This window comes from Lytechinus pictus, chromosome 2 (assembly GCF_037042905.1).
Source record: "Lytechinus pictus isolate F3 Inbred chromosome 2, Lp3.0, whole genome shotgun sequence".
Lineage (NCBI taxonomy): Eukaryota > Metazoa > Echinodermata > Echinoidea > Temnopleuroida > Toxopneustidae > Lytechinus > Lytechinus pictus.
This window is the reverse complement of record NC_087246.1, coordinates 14,641,802-14,659,839: the sequence shown is the minus strand read 5'-3', so window position 1 is coordinate 14,659,839 and position 18,038 is coordinate 14,641,802. Positions and strand designations below refer to the sequence as shown.

The 18,038-nt window shown below is 35.3% G+C and overlaps 1 protein-coding gene across 6 annotated transcripts in view; it reads right to left on the bottom strand.

Moving 5' to 3' along the window:
* LOC129254758 (CAP-Gly domain-containing linker protein 1-like) overlaps window positions 1–18,038 on the bottom strand; it is a 53,381-nt gene that overhangs the window by 20,417 nt on the left and 14,926 nt on the right. For 3 of the 6 annotated variants that reach the window (XM_054893273.2, XM_064110386.1, XM_064110398.1), the window contains 11 exons: window positions 15,127–15,171; window positions 13,785–13,888; window positions 13,545–13,605; window positions 12,245–12,349; window positions 9,321–9,578; window positions 8,838–8,895; window positions 8,361–8,444; window positions 7,944–8,011; window positions 7,318–7,406; window positions 6,469–6,634; window positions 1,598–1,813 (listed from right to left, as the gene is read on the bottom strand). In XM_054893273.2, coding sequence (XP_054749248.2) covers window positions 1,598–1,813; window positions 6,469–6,634; window positions 7,318–7,406; window positions 7,944–8,011; window positions 8,361–8,444; window positions 8,838–8,895; window positions 9,321–9,578; window positions 12,245–12,349; window positions 13,545–13,605; window positions 13,785–13,888; window positions 15,127–15,171 — 1,254 coding nt within the window. The remainder of the gene's footprint in view (window positions 1–1,597; window positions 1,814–6,468; window positions 6,635–7,317; window positions 7,407–7,943; window positions 8,012–8,360; window positions 8,445–8,837; window positions 8,896–9,320; window positions 9,579–12,244; window positions 12,350–13,544; window positions 13,606–13,784; window positions 13,889–15,126; window positions 15,172–18,038) is intronic. The other 3 variants (XM_064110403.1, XM_064110393.1, XM_064110409.1) reach the window with 3 other exon arrangements.

Below are 18,038 nucleotides of genomic sequence, written 5' to 3'. Positions count from 1 at the left end.
ACTGATATCTTGTTTTCTATATGTGAAGAAAGCAAATTAAATTTCTCTAAGGTGGCAAGCCAACAGGAAACTAACTAACAACAATCATTGACCGAAGACCTTGGCCTGCATTTATGCAGACATGGCCTCTAATGGGTTAAATCTATTTCTGCTTTTGATATTCTAAAATAGGTTCAATGTACTAAATGTTCAATTTCATAAGAAGAAGAAATTAATGTTAATATCATACAAAGAAGATTGATTGCATATTGTTTAAATTGTCACAAAATCTTATTGTTCTGAGGAGTGCCACTGAATAAAACTTGACTTATTGATGGTAACTTTAAAGTCAAATAAATATTTCATGTACACCTTGACAATGATTGGATATTTCTACGATGGTAGAAACCAATAATTATGCATATGAGGTGTCCATTCAGTCATGAGTGATTTCATAAATGAATAGAATATGGTTTGCCATAATATATGGGCTCAGAGTTTTTCTGACATTTTAAATAAGAAAGAAATTTAAAATTAATCCATTCAAATTGCACCAAATCAGATTCACTGTTTAAACAAGTGGAATGCCTCTGGCAGTCTCGCCTGCATTACATGATTCTATAAAGCAGCAGTGCTGACTTTAAGAACAGCTATTGAATAATTATTCACAAAAGAAAACATTCATATAATGTCCATTGACCCAAAATGACCTTTGACCATGATGATGTCACCTAAGACATGTGCAAAACAATCATTCATACTTGATTACCCTTATGTCTATGTTTCATGAACTAAATCCATAAACTAAAGTTATGACGCCAATTCAACAAATACCCCCCCCCAAAAAAAAAAACATGGACAAAGTTCATTGACCTTAAATGACCTTTGATCTTAGTCATGACCTGAAACATGCACAGGATATTCAGGAATACATGGTTGCTCTTATGTACAAGTTTCATGAACTAGATCCATAACCTTTTAAAGTTATGATGACAATTCCACAAATACCCCAACATGGCCAAAGTTTGTTGACCCTAGGTGACCTTTGACCTTGGTCATGTGACCTGAAATTCAGGCAGGATCTTCCATGATACACCGTTACCCTTATGTCTAAGTTCCATGAACTAGATCCATATACTTTTTGAGTTATGATGACATTTCAAAAACTTAACCTTGGTTAAGATTTCGATATGATTCCCCCAACATGGTCTAAGTTCACTGACCCTAAATGACCTTTGACTTTATCATGTGACCTGAAACCCAAGCAGGATGTGCAGTAGTACTTGATTAACCCTATGTACAAGTTTCATGAATTAGGTCCATAAGTTATGATGACGTTTCAAAAACTTAACCTTGGTTAGAATTTCAATGTTGACGACGCCGCTGCCGCCATTGGAAAAGTGGCGCCTATTATAGTCTCGCTCTGCTATGCAGACGAGACAAAAAATTGTGTTTACCGGAACAATGTTCACCAACAACTACATATAAATTCAAATCCAGATAAAAGCAAAAAAAAAGTTAAGAAACTTGTTTGACTTAAATGACATATTCCTATTGTTCATAAAAATTATGGGTAACTTTATGACGATCTTCAAGAAACAGCTCCTGGTATACTTGCCTCATAAGTCTGCAACTTCTCTTCTGTATCATTGAGACGAGCTTCCATCTCCTGAGCAGAAGCATCAAGCTTGACCTTCTCACTCTCAAGGTCAACCTTCTCCTTTCTAATAGTCTCAAGCTCAGACTCAAGTCTAACCTTGGTTGCCTCCATCTCTCCTTGCAGCTCATCACGGATGCTTCTTGTCTCGGACTGGCTCGATTCCAGCTCAGCTTGCTGGGGTGGAGGGTTTTGTCGTAAGGATGGGATCATTTGGGGTGGTTAAGGTCAGGGTCAAGGGTCACAGGATAGGCAAAAGGGGAAGATAGGTTTGGATACAACAAGGGCACATGAAGCAGGAAAAATAAATCTTGGACAAATCAAAATCAAATCAAGAAAATAAAGAAATGGAGCATTTTTTTTTTTTTTTGCTTTTTCTACTGAAAGAACTTTGGAACTTGGTAAATGCTACATGAAAGGGTTAATTTGATAGCTACACTAAAGGGTTACAATGAACAGTTTTGTTGAATACAAAATAGGGGGCAGTGATATAATAAAGGCACAAGGTAAGAATGTGATGAAAACATGATGTAAATGAATGAAGTACAAGAAATAAAAAATGAGTGTTAGAAAAAACACAAACACACGCACACGCACACAAACAAAACAGAAGAAATGGGTGTGCAAACATTATGGTGGGAGGAGGTGGATTTCAGCTGCAAATAACTTAATAAACAAAAACAACATGTAAAACCTGCAGTGTGACACTACGATGGAAATATTAAACAAAATATCCAAATAACAAAACTTAATTGAAAAGAAAATTTGAAAAGCTAAAGGAATGTGCTCTACTAAGATGGGGATGGGGTTATTTCACCTATGGAAAAGAGAAAAATAAAGAAAACTTATTCCATGAGGGATCACTTTTATAACCCTAAAATTTAGATCATATAAAATTATATCATTTAACTTAAAGGGGATATCATACAATTCAATTATTATGAAAAGAAAGGACTATATAGCACTAAATGAGCTAAATGCTTGTCATTCGTGATAAGACTGCAGATGTAGATGATTTAATCAAAATGTTTTTTTTAATGCATATTATGCAACTAAACATGTACACATATACAGAGCTACTAATAAAATTAATATATTGCCTGAGCAATACTTAATATATTGCCAGCTAAAATACAATGTAAAATTCCACTGTTGTGTCCTATTCATTTCACCATAATTATATACAGGTAATTATAAACCATGGACTGAAAAATTATGTTTATTCTTTATTTTGATTCTCAATTCTACATTTAGTCATGTGCATGGCATAAAATAAATGTGTAGACATGTGGACTATATTTATAGCCAAAACTCTCTAAATTCTGGATGTGGTTTTCAATCACATATAATTAATGATCTTATCATAAATATTCTTTTTACAATTATTTTTTTCAGTTAAATTTTTCAAATTTATAAATCTCATGATGGCTTTAATTACGTTTATCCTAAAGATATAAACCTATTAAATTATAATTTTAGAAGCCTGAATCTGCAACAGAGGGCAAGAGTTATCAATTTAAATTTGCTACTTAATGAAAACAGGTTCAATGCTGTAAAGAGTTAGTTGATGCATTGTTATAAATTTTCAAGATGCAAGTGTTCATGACATAACAAAATCACTACATGTAATTGTATAAGCCAAGGAATGTGGGAGGGGGAACGAGTTCTGTGATGAAATCTGGGAGGCCATTTCTCAATCACCAATTAAAAAAAAAAAAAACTTGAAATTTACGGTAATTTACGACACTTAAGAAAAAGCAGTTTATACCAACTCACTAGTGATTGTAATCTATGCAAAGCCATGTGATTGCCAAAAAAAAAATGATTTTCAACTCTTTAAATCACAGGGCTCTAATGTCACACTCTTGTATCACAGAATGATTGCAGTGAGAAACACTTCTAATAAAGCTTCAATTTTTTTTTGGAGGGGCCAAATATTTTAATATATCCCTATATCTCTAAATGTTTTGAAATTCATGACCAGATTCGGCTCAGAGTGAATAATTTTTCTTGCATACTTTCAACTTCGGATGTAGTTATAAATGAAATTTTAATTATACAATACAAACACACAGACCACAACATTAAACAAGTAACTCTCTCTACCTTTTGCCCCCCCCCCCCTCCCCCTGAAAAAAAAATTAACTAGTTTTTCCTGGATGATCTTAAAATAAAAATAAAACATTTTGTTTCATCTCAGAACTCAAGCTTCAGAATGCAATACATTTGATGATGCAGAACTTAAATCATGCAATGATTAATCAGTATGAATTTACAATTGAAATGTACACAAGGATTAAAACATTTTTGCAGTTTACTCCACAAGCTATAAAAGTGGAATATTTAGTGTGATGAGTACAAACAAGTGGCATCTCTTTTATAGTAATGGTAGATATTGCTTCAGTTCATTGTCAGTAATATGTATATATATGATATGTCTAACAATTCCTTTGGTTTAATTTTTTGTACTTTTGAGGAATAAGGGGAGAGGAATTTAAGGAATAACACTGTCACCCAGATCAAATTCCTTTCTGTGAGTAGCAGTTCCTTCAATAGAATATTGAGGTTTGTGATCGTATACTATCATTAATATAATACATATCATCGTTTGTGCTCCTTTTTGTCACTTTTCTGTTTATTTTTATGGTTTTGGTTAAGGGAGACGGGGGGGGGGGGGGGGGGTGGTGCAAGGCATGGATCTATCATCCTGTCTGAATATCATCATTCAGCTCACTGGAATACTTCACATAGAATTCCCTCTAAATCAATATCCATGAAATGTTTGCTCAAACCCAGCAGATGATAAGGAATGAAACATGCCAGCATCCACAAAGGGAGTAACTTTCAATGGTATGACTTGAAAGGATCACCCTATGATAAAACACAACACACGGACTAGACCCAGAGATGATACACACAAGACAAGACATACGGGATGAAATAAAACATGGGTGAACATAGCAGAGGACAAACACACAATGGAAACAAACACATGATGCACAGGTTTGGGAGGGACACAACGAGGAGTACAAGAATAGGTTACAAGAACATACATACAGGTACACATACATACATCATTGTACACATAAGCATGCAGATAAGCCAGTTCGTATACATGCAAGAATAAGTTTTGTCTGGTTAGCAGAGGAAGAATATGAACCCAATGCCAAGTAAATTTTCATCAAAGCAGAATTAATCAGAGATAGGTAATTCAGTGAAATGTTGAGGAATATCAGATGTAAAAATATGAGTATTTTGAAATTAATCAAATCATGCGAAAGCAGGTGAATTTTACATTTATAGCTAAGGCCAACCCATTGAATATAAAAAATGAATTTCAAATAATTTCCAATTCAAATATTAAGTATTTTTTTATTTAATATTCCTCAAACTTCACTGAAAATTTCCACTGATTTTGCTACTTGACAGAAACAAATTTATATTCAAGCTGGACATTGCCTTTAAAGTCCAATGCTCCTTTTCTGACAAACACATCTTTACATGAATTCATACTGAACAATATTACACAGCTGTCACTTTGAAAACACATATTCACATTCCATGCAATAGAAAAACTATATTGCTTTCATGGAGAATAACTAACTTTCAACCAAATAATAGAAAATAAATAAACAAAGTACTACTTTTTATGACTTTTTACCATAAATGAAATAAGAATCATAATCAACGCTTACAAATAATAATAAAAGCCACTCTAAAAAAAATTAAGAATAATTTAACCAATTTGTGAAAGCATCAGATTGGTCCATGGGCAAGATGATTAACACTTTGCACCTAATATTCTTGTAAAAATTAATGTAAATATGCTTGCATGTCAATGGTATTCATGTGTGATACCAAGGGGAAACCCCACACTGAATATATCTCCCCCACAAGTTTTCACTCACTGAGAAATTCTTGTTTATGGTTGACTGAGAAGATCTGTTTCTATCGTAACAACCATTGAATGATAGCTTGTCATCGATGATATACATAGTGAAATGGTGCCCAGGTCAGTGAACACTTTTAATAACCAAAATTTGCTCAAAAATTCTGACCTATTGTTAGAATTTTTCTGCTCCTTATCAAACAATACACTTTCACCTTTGATGTGTGTATCACAGTCCATTACTATCATCTGACCTTTGTGACATGATACACTGTTTTTTAACATCCATAGCATATGACCATTTTCAGCCTACTGACTTTTAATAAATGAAGCAAATCAGCAGTTGTGTGAAAACTGATTATCAGTTTTAACAAGTTGTAATTTCAGAGGGCATAAATGAAGGTCAGATGATAAGCAAGAGTTAATGATACCTTTCAAATAAATTTTAGCATTCAGTGTCAAATTATCTCGAGCAAGTAGCAACCAACCACCTTGAATTCATTTTTAAACCATGGGATTATATTCATCTCCAAAAACCTCAGTGGGGCATGAATAGATTGCTGTGAATGTGCTTTCAAAACTGCCATTGATCTATGTCACATTTTGTACTTGTATGCTGGTCATTGATTTTGATTTGATAGCACGTCCTGATCAAGATGGGATGCAAGAAGGATTAGAAAACCTGCTGAAATCTGATCGATTCTGTGTTAAAATGTGCTTCCACGAAAGGGTAATGTATTCTTCTTTTTAATTCCTTACAAATTTTCTTTATCTGAAATCAATCGCAATACAGGTAGGCCACTTATTCTTACACTCGAACCTTATAATCACAAGGTGTGAAAGCAGATTGGCAAACCCTTGGCAAAAAACAATTTCAGGTGATTGGTGCCCTTCAAACCATCAAAAGAATCCATTCTACCTGCAGGGCTCAGCCCCAACTTACCAGGCTGTTCATCTGCTGTCTGTATTTCTGTAGTTCTTGTTGGTGTTGTTGAGCCTGCCGCCTAGCCTCCTCATCAGCCTCTTGCCTGGTTTGGCTGAGGAGGGCATCGAGCCGAGACACGTTTTGGTTGGCACTGGAAAGACTTGATTGGAGTTCCTCTATTTTCCTACGTGCAAGAGTGGAATACAAAATTCACAATACTTACCTGTTTCCACATCATACATGTAGGTTGCAATTGTATCATGAGATTCAGGTTTCAATCAAACCACATTACTAATGTCCTTTCATAAGGTCTTGATTTACAATTGCCATTATCTACCAAGGTTTAGACAGGTACTGGCAGGGAGATATAACCTGCAATGTAAGAGCTTTGTACTTGGTAGCCTAGATGAGCAATTGTGATATAAAAAGCCCCTTATTAAACTCATTGTTTTTTGAAAATTTGTACTATATACCCGGAACTCTCCCATATGATCATCATTTTTGTTGTTCATGTTACTAATATCATTATCATGTTATTACTAACACTATAATCATTTCATACTCTTCTAACAGAAATTGTTAATAATTTTTTTTTTCTTAAAATAATATGCAAAGTTTATAAAGCATGTAAAACTAATGTTTTTGAGCACTGCACATTACAAATGTAGATAGCATCATGCATGAGTTCATATGTGTCGTTGAGCACAAATTGTAAACCTCCAACAAACATTACTAGGATTAGTCTTCATTAATGTTATTGTAAACATTATTCATTCATAGAGGGGATATATTCTATGGAAAACAAAGAGAAATTGCTTCATACAATTATTCTTCCTGGATGAAGTGAACCAGGCTACATGAGCTTACCTATCTTTTGTTCGTATTTGTTCATTCAGCAAAACTAGCTGCTCTGAACTGTTGCCGGAATTTCTCATTAATTCTGCAATATCATTTTCCTGAAAATAAGAAGAGGAAAGAAATGTCAGTTGTACGCATATACACCACAGTGGAGAACATAAAGAAAGTAAATCATTAGGTAAAGTCAAAAGAAGGAGATAGCAAATAAATATGGAAAACAGAAGGCGAGGGAAGAAGAGGAGCAGGATTGGAAGAGGGGGAGGAGTTAGAAGAGAATGTAAGAGGAGGAAAGAAGAGGAGTAGAAGGGTGAGGGAAGGAAAGAGGGGGTGAGAGCAGAGGTAGGGGGAGGAGGGGGAGAAAGGAGAAAAGGGAGATGAAAGAGGGAACAGAAGATGATGATGAGGCAGGGGTGGGAGGGTAGGAGAAGAGAATGATAAAAAGGGGAATACGGAGGAGAATAAGTAGGAGGACAAAGGGGGGTAAAGGTCAAGGGCATGGGGAATAGGAAGGGAGTAGGAAGGGAGAGGATGCACGTGTACTAATTCATTCATGTACACATCCAAAATAATGCAAAGTGAGCTCTTAGGAATTGCATGCATTTGTATACAAAAATAATAATGATAAGTGAACTCACAAGTTTCTTCTTATCCTCCACCAGTTGATTACATCGCTCCTCGCTTGCTTGACACTTTCTTTCAAAGTCTGCAAGAAAACAGATTTTTCAGTGCATTGATATTGTTCATTATCACTTCATTGTACTATTATCAGACTACAAGCAACTCTAGGTTTAAAACCGCGGGTAGCCCCATCATAACATAAAATACAGGGTATTTCAAAATATCTGGTAATAATGAGTTTGAAAGATTTTTAACAGCATTAGCAAGAGACCAGGGGCCCATTTTCCTTTGCTTACATGAGATACAGGAAATCAAGGAAACCACTAGCCCACATGACCATACTTCAAGTTTCTATTGACACTGTATAATACAAATTAACAATGGTAGCAATGGCATTATGCAGCTCATAATATCATATGGCTACAAGGTCTTACCAGATAAGGCATTCTTTAATCCCTGAACATCGAAAGCAAGCTTGGTTCGAGCAGACTCTTCTTCTGATAATTTCTTGCTTAGTTCTGTGCAAGTGGAATAAATATAAAAAATGCATAAAAATGAAGAACAAAACATACTTTATGCATGCAGGTACATCACCAAAGATGATATGGTGAAAAACATTGATATCAAAGACTTTCTCATGAAGTTATTGTTTACTGCAACTGTATTGGCTTAGCTTTTAATGAGGCTGGAGCTGCGTAGGTGCTCAGTTATCAATCTCAGTTATGTGATTCATGTCATAAACCTTGATTCCGCAGTGATGCCTGGTAGGGCAAATCGATTCATGCTCTAAAAATCATCAACAATACAAAACTTCAAATTGCATATTCTCTTTGTATTTGTGGGAACATTGTAGACAAGTACAACCCTTCATGGCTTCATACAACAGAGTTAAAAGTAAACCTTATACTGACCTGCTATTTCATGGTCCCTTTCTTGCCTCAGATCAATCTCGGTCTTCAAATTACCATCCTGAAAAATAATAATGAACAAAACAAGATCAAACACAGGGTAAGAACAAAGATGGGAGACATATAAAGGGTTGATAGAATGACATTACATCACATGCAGGCAGCACCTAGACCAGAGCAACTTAGGACAGGCAGCTCTGGAGAAAATAGGAGGGTTCCTCTAGCATTGGATAAGACCAACTTGTGAGACTAGGTAAAATGGGATGAAAAACATTTGAATATATATGATTACACACCTCCAAACCTTTCTGACAAATGGCAATGACTTTGATAAAAACAGGAAAAATGTAGGATTTCCACTGGGAAATTGTGAGCTAAATATAGGTAAGTCATGTCAACCAAGAGCTGAATAATCTAAAAATTCTATTCTTTCCTTTAAAAAATGATTAAGGTCTGCAAGAACAATAACTAAAGTAGATAACTTACCAAGACTTTGACTTTCTTTTCCAGCTCCTCCTTGCTCCCTCTGACTGATTCCAGCTCCACATCGAGCTCTGCCACCCTCCGCCTGAACTGCTCTGCCTCCTCTCCAGTCCTTTCCCCTTCCTTGGTCCTTGTCTCCAGCTCTCCCATTTGGATCCTGGTCTCCTCAAGCTGTTTCTGGAGCTCCTCCATCTGTTCCGTATAGGTGGAGGCCTCCATCTCCAGCTCGGCGATCTTGAACTCCTTCTCTTCATTCTGACTCTACAGAAGGCAGCGGATCATGAATGTAATAAAGTAATTACTGGTAATCTACTATTCTAACAGAACGTGGGACAAAGTATAATGTTCATAATTAGCAAAGTTTGTATATAATGCATCTTCATGTGTCCAAAAATAATAATTTGCTTTCATTAGGAGTGGGCTATACATGGGTCAAAAATACTTTTTTTGTAATTTCAATATGACAACAGTTTTTTTTTATTCCTTGTAATGTATCTCAACATGAAATGACAATATTTTTTGTCTCGGGTCCGAGAAAAAAGTGTGCCGGGCCAAAATCCAAAATGGCCGCCAAAACCCCCAAAATCACAGTTTTGGCCACAACTTTTTTATTTGGTGGTCAATTTCTCTAGTTTTGGTGTCTATTCATATGTTTTGGGGGGCAGGCAATTTGTTTTTCCTATATTTAGTACTTTTAAACCATTATTTGTAGAGTTAAAAAGTAATTATACCTAAATTTTCCAATTTTTGTTGCCTTTCTTCAGCCAAAAAGTAGGTTTTATCATCCTAGGGTTCTGGGATATTAGATGGTACGAGGTCAACAATAGCAAGCAGCTTCATGTAGCTATATTGCTTTTATTCCTCCACTTTGGGTTTTACGGATATCAATTATCCATTGGGGCTATACAGTATACATATGTACAATGTACTGTACATACATACTGCACTGTATAAATGCATTGGCCACCATGACATATAACAAGGCTTGTATAAACTATAGTGTCATAGAAATGAGCTCTCAGGTTTAGAATTAGATGCCTCAGAAATTGAAGATATGTTTTGTCTCAGAAATTGAGGACATGTTTTGTCAAATATGCTAATTCAGGGGGCGGAGAGAGGTAATTTACACTGTAGCTATTCTGGGCCCCATTGCATAAAAATTTACCATTATGTTAACTGAACTTAATGGTAACTTGCATGCAATCCTTTATTCTGATTGGCTGTTGATCAGCGTTACCATGATACTAGTAGTTACCTGACCCCATAAACATAGGCCAGTTAGACACAAGAACCCAGGCCATTAACTACTAGTATCATGGTAAAGGATAAAAGCCATCCAGAATGAAGAAGATATGGCTTAAAAATGTGATGTAACTACATGTATATATATTGTATGTGATATTAACAGTTTGTAAGTGTAATTTACGTTGCTGGTTTCACCATTAACATGTACCTCATCTGAGAAAAACATATCTTCAATTTCTGAGCATCTAATTCTAAACCTTTGAGAGCTCATTTCTATGACACTATAGTTTATACAGGCCTTGTCATATGTCATGGTGGTCAATGCATGGATACAGTGCAGTGTTATGTACAGTACATTTTCTTTTATTTGATAAGATATATTTCACAAATATCCGTAAAACCCAAAGTGGAGGAATAAAAGCAATATAGCTACATGAAGCTGCTTGCTATTGTTGACCTCGTACCATCTAATATCCCAGAACCCCAGGATGATAAAACCCACTTTTTGGCTGAAAAAAGGCTACAAAAATGGGAAAATTTAGGTATAATTACCTTTTAACTCTACAAATAATGGTTTAAAAGTACTAATTATAGGAAAAACAAATTGCCTGCCCCCCCAAAACATATGAATAGACACCAAAACCAGAGAAAATGACCACCAAATAAAAAAGTTGTGGCCAAAACTGTGATTTTGGGGGTTTTGGCGGCCATTTTGGATTTTGGCCCGGCACACTTTTTTCTCGGACCCGAGACAAAAAATATTGTCATTTCATGTTGAGATAAGGTAAAAGGAACACAAAAAAACTGTTCCCACAGTAAAACCCAAAATCACCCATTTATAGCCCACTCCTACTTTCATATACACAAGGCTCTTTCAGGAGGGGGGGGGGGGTACTAAAGCTGTTATAAACTTATGCACAATTTACTCAAGATTAGTGACATATTCTTGTGCTAAATGAGCTACCCTAATTGAATAGAGGGAATGAATATTCTGATTATCCTAATCAAAGTTTCACAAATACTAAACCTAGCATTGTTCACAATAATAATTATAAAATATCTGATGGAATTAAAATGATTGAGAGTCTCTAGTAGGTCCATGGATTAAGTAACCAAGAACATGATAAGTTGTGCATAATTTACAAACAGCTTTATGAACAACCACCTGGGACGATGTCTTTCCATACATACCCCATCATCACAGGTCGTGTGGTCTTGTGTTTAAAGCATTGGACTCATAATCTCAAGTTTTTGAGTTTGAATCCCCACTCTGCCAATGTCTTCACTTTGATAAAAAGACCCAAGAGTAATATCTGTCATCTATAAGGTCATCCACTATGACTGATTAACCTAGATGTAAAATTTTTCCTACAGGCAATTGGTTATATACCAGCTTGGCGTTTACCAGTAAAAAGCTGTCCTGCCGAGTTGCTACGGGAGTTACCATAAACAGAAACAGATACTGGCTTACTCTCTACTCACCAGGATGTAATAAGCGTCATGCTTATGGCGCGCCGTATGCCCAGTGTTTGTCAAGGATAAATAGTGTTTAACGGAACAACTGGGCAAATGATGCTTACTTAAAATCATGTGTTTAAAATTTTCTTACATATTCCGCCGACCATTGTAGTCTTAGATTAAAACTTTTATCGAGAAATGTAGGCCCTGGGCCTCAAAATTACCTTGAAATCTAAGATGTCTGCTTCAAAAGAGCTTGTTTTCTTACACTCAGCTGCTAGTTTGGAAGAAAGCTCCTTTAACTTCTGGGATTCTGACTCATGTTCCTCCTGAAATAGAATCATAAAATATCATTTACAAAATATACCATATATAGCAGAAAGAAAAAGTCAATTTGATGTGAGCAAAATAATTCCATTTCATTCTTTGATTATAAACATGATTGTGTATTAGTGCTTGTATCCACCAAACAAGATTCCCAAGGCACTCAATATTACTAGTTCTACTACGTGGGTAGGTCATCTATTACACTGCTCACAGCATTCAAAGACTTTCTTTATACTGGAAACTATTTCGCATTGGTGCAGAGAAATGAGATAAATTTTGAATAATGCAATGATTGATAAGCCTTAAACACAATTAATATGCCAATTTAGGATTTTCCGCTCCTCAATCTGAAAATATGTACATCAATTAACTACTTCATTTATACGGATGTGAAAATATGGATATGAAATATTTTCCCCAAAACTTAATATACCATCAGTAAAATAAGCATTTTAACAGCTGAAAATTGTAAAAAGTAGTTCAAAAGTCAAGAGAGGGCAATGGGAAAGGGATTTTAAAACCAGTTTGGTGCAACATATTAAGCTAACTCTGCATAGCAGGTGAGCTTGACCTAACTAATAGCAGAGCATTGTACAGCATTTATTGTACAACACCTACTTAGCTTGTTGTACGCGAGCAAATGGGAGGCTGAATGTCAAACATTCGTACCGTTGCACAAAAGACGTACCATCCAAAATCCAAAACGATTTAATTCATTGCGCTCGGTAAAAATGAACAATACGCGTATAAGCCAGCTGGCTAAATGCACAAGGCTGCCCAAGGTCGTGTGCACTTGTGGGATTTTGCTTTCTGCTTTCGGTATTTTTGCTCCCTTTTCATAGATTACTATAGGGATAAACTCTTTGTTTTTTCATATTTTCGCTAAATTCCGAGGCGTTGTACAACACAAATAGCGAATATTCTTATTCGTGCAATGGTGCGAGATTTCGCATTCGGTGAAAGAAAGAAACGCTCTATTCAACTCGGCTCACGCCTCGTTGAATAGAGCATCTTTCTTTCACCTCATGCGAAATCTCGCACCATAGCACTCATGCCTATTCGCTATTTGTATATTGTACAAAAGAACAAAATTAACATGATATGTTCTGCAGAGTATCGCAGTGCAGTCACTATTGAGGACAAGTAAACTCCCCTATCCCCCTTCCCCCACCAAGCAAGTATGATATAGAGTAATACCTGAAGATCTGATGATGTTATTGTAGCTTCTGCTATCCTGAATTGAAGATCATCAACTTGCCTTTATTAGAGAAAAGATAAAATATTGATCAGTATCAATGAAAACACTTGAAAACAATTATTAAACCAAAAAAACTTTTCCATGCTGATGTATCAAGGATAGATAAAATTATGAGGACTTATAAGAAACAAACTTGCATGATACCAGAATGCCAGTGTGGTAACAAGAGAGATTATTACCTTTGTGTCTCCTCCAGTCTTTGCATAAGCTCCACCTTCTCCCTGTCTCCAGATTCCACCAGCTCCTTCAAACTCTCCACTGACTCCTCACTCTCACGAACATACTGAATTCAATAGCAATAGTGTGTCCAGTTATTAGATTAATGTTTATAATAACTTTGATGAGTCAATATACAAACAAATCCCTATTCGATGAGTAGAAGTACTCTTGAATGAGATGTTAACTCGGTGAATTTAAAGTCTTATGGTTTATTATATAATACCAGATCAATCTCATGCATACAATCACATGCAATTCAGTAAAAACAAATAACATTCAATATGCATAAATATCTAACGAAATCATCAAGTCATTAACATTTTGTATGGGATCTACACATGCAATATTATATAAACAATCTAAGGTTTTTATGAAATTGAAAATAACAACTCAAAATCTTTTCCATATATGTTTCCCTCATCTTGCTAAAATTATCTATTTGTAACGGTACTGATATGTTGCCATAAACCACCACATGAGGGTACATTATTGACATTATTGCATTTCTTCTTCTTCTCTACAAGTACAGGCCACCGTCTGGCGTATTATCGTACTGTTAATTTTATTTATTTTATTATTTATTTTATTACTGTTCATTTTAAAATGTATGATTATAATATTATTTCTAAAGCAGAATGATCCAGCATAAGCTTATCTGTACGCTAGATTTGCACTACAGGGAAGCACAATATGAAGAATACATGTACTTGAATAAGACATAACTTTGCAAGTTTGCATTTTTTTCAGCAATTTCTGTATGATATAATGAAGCAGTATATCAACATAGAATGAATGACAGGAATATAAAATGTGATGAATATGATAGCTCAATAGATGCTGAAGCTATAGTTGCTACTTTGTACAGAGTACGTGTACATTTGTTACATTTATTGTTTATTCTTAATCAATTGTTGGATCCAAACACTGGTTTAACTTACTTGATTGGCAATATCATTGTTTTGCAGATAACTGTTTTTATAGAGGGGTAATCCATTATAATTTTAAAGGTTGAATATTACTGAACATACACTAATTGTCTACAAATGTTAAATAAAAAAGTAAAATGGTTGAATTATAATAACATAATTATTTACACTGTAGTACTACCATATATACAATAAAAGATAGTAAATTCATAAATAATAAAAAAAATATATATATCATTCTATAAGTTTTAAAACAAAATTATCAATAAACATAAAAAGGGGTTGCTGATTTTCTAAATAAATATACCACTTCCATCACTGACATCGAGATAAAAGAATGATTTGAAGACATCTAATGTGTTAGTTTAACTGGTACCTGTTGATGCTGAGCCCTCAGGATGGCTAACTCATGCTCTATCAACTGATGATGTCATTAATGATGTCATCAAAATGAGGTCACCATAAGGTCAGCAGGAGATGGGGGTTAGACGGGAGGATGAGGAAGGTGAGAATACAAATAAAAATATAACAAGATGCAAGTATTAAACAACCAACTCAAACCAAATGTTAGAAAGTTAGAGTGATTTGGCCAAGGTCTGGCGGCTCTGGCCATACCTCATTAAAACAATGGCATAGTTAACCTTCAGATTGGGCAAGCTACATTTGATTTCAATGAGGTTTGATCATGCCTGTATTACTATCAGTATCATTGTACGTTAATTACATCATGTTTTAGCATGATGTACATATCTTCCTATACTACATGAATGCCTATGAATAATGTGTGGCCGAGTCTGAATAGTACTGTAGATATGTATTCAACTATGCATTATATCCGGGGGGGGGGGGGGGGAGGCACTTCCATTGACGGGTGGATATCATGCGTGACCAAAAAAACACATAAAAAGGATATCTTTTTCATTTTAATAAGGGTGTCAAAAACACTAAAATAATGAAAAAAGTATATATATTTGGCCCCCCTCTCCCCCGGGATTATATTCATGCTACCATTTGTGATCATAACAGAGGCGTGATATACAGCTGCACCAACTAAACCAAAATGATGTAAATACATATAAATGAAAATAAACATGTAGGCAAACATGAATATATAAATTAGAAGCATCAATACATGTATACAATTAAATATCTATTGATGGAAGTAAGAAACGGAAGATTTAAACACAAATTTATGTTTTTTAAACCCACTAGCTTTCCAGATTCTTAAAGTAGTTTTTTTTCTTTTTTATGAACAGATTTTAGAAACCCCCTCTAGGTCAGAGACCTGAAAATATGGTTGTTAATAAGAAGCAGAAAAATAACAAGAAGAATAGGTCCTCATGTATTGAATTTGAGTAAATTTCCACAAAAATCAGAAAGTCCTAGTTGTTTAAAAAGGCCTCCAGGTACACGTACATGTACAATCAAATAAATTTACATAGGCCTATAGGAAGTTCTCTCTCATATGACCTGTTCTTCCATATGTTGATCTTTTTTTCAACCTTGGAACCTACATCAACAGAGACATGGAATTTCAAATAAATTTCCCCAATTTAAACTCTACTATAAAGTTAACACTTATTCCCTAAATCCCAATCTACTGTATAATCAGTGACCGCAACCAGCACTGCGAGACAAAACTCAGGATATAGGCTAAATTAAATCATGTATCATCAACTTCTTTTTCAAATATAAAGGGAAAAGTATCAAACTTAGACAGGAGAGCCAGGGACTTTCCCACTGCATTTTCCTGGGATAGCCATGCTCAAGAAAGACAGAAGGAGGTGCGTGGGGGGGGGGGGGGGGGTGAATAAACAGGTGGTGGGGTATCATGTTTACGTTCCAAAAATAAACTCCCATTTATAAAACCGGTAACAGGCATGCAGAGTATCAGAATGGCATATTTTGCCACCCTGTCATATTTATGACCTCTGCGCCCCATATAGCCCCTGCAGACACAACAGGGTTCAGGAAAGTTTTGACAGGTTGTTCACTTAACAGTTCCTGATCACCCGAACAACGAAAACCCTGCTGGAGGACAGTATTAGAATCTTTCACACATGATATTTATCAGAAGTATTGAGATTTAAAGGGCTAGTGTATCCTGAAATAGAAAAAATTATAGTATTGAAAGGACACTGTTGCAAAAAAGTTTGAGCACTTTCTGACCAAAGACAAAAGTTGCGACCACTGAAACAGAGATTGATATTAAACTCCACAGACATAATTAATTGTATTCTATTATCTATTCTATCAAATCTTGTATCACCTGTTACAGTATCAAGAAGAGCATACATGCATAAGGTGGAGGGGGGCAACTCAAATATATTGCTGTATCATCAGGGAATAATTTAGCTTTACAAATTTGAATAGCATTTTTGGTCATGTGAGAAAAGCTCTCAACTAAGTAATGTACAGTCCTATGTAAAAATATGCTATACAAAAGACTTTATGCATAGCAGTCTTTCAAAAATGTGGAGCAAATTGCAATGCGATACCAGGAAAATTATTCCCTGATCATGCACCACCCCCTATGCCTTACCAGGGTCATATATAACCTATACTTTATACTGTAAAATATACTTTACTATAGGCCTACTTTACTTTACTAACACACTATACTTTAAAATCAGGAAAATAGTCAGTCTGACTAGAGTCTGAAACTGAAAGTGCTTAATTGATTCAGAAGTCAATGATCATATGCTATCCTAGATCTTCTGAATGCTCTATTCATAAAACAAAGGGGGGGTTTGAACTTGCAGAAACTTTTTACTTCCCATTTAAACTTCATTTATTTCTCAAGACTCCCATGTTCATTTCACTTACCAGTCAAACCTTTAAAAAAGAAAGAATTTTACCAGAGGATGGTGTTTACCCATTTATAAACTTGTTTTTGAAGAAAGACTCTTCATCTATCAAAATTACGCTCAAACTCATGACTTCCAAAATCTTGTGATTGTAGGAGTTTAAGTAAAGTGGAACAAAGCACAAAAACTAGACTGGAGGGCTAGACTAAAAGGCAGACTACATGTAGATTGAAGGCTTACTTCAATAGTATGTGTTGGCCTTTGAAATGTTTTCTTTTCAACTGAACTGGAAAGGAAGGGGTTGTACTGGGAGGACAGCCACGCTAAATCCATCAATCACAACAAGTATCAGAAAGAATGATGCCAAGAGCCAGATCTCTCTTATATTTTTGGGCTTGAACTCTGTGATGTATTTTAAGTTGGTGTATAGACATTTTGGAGAGTGAAGAATAAAATGACTGAATAGAGAACCCCACGGGCA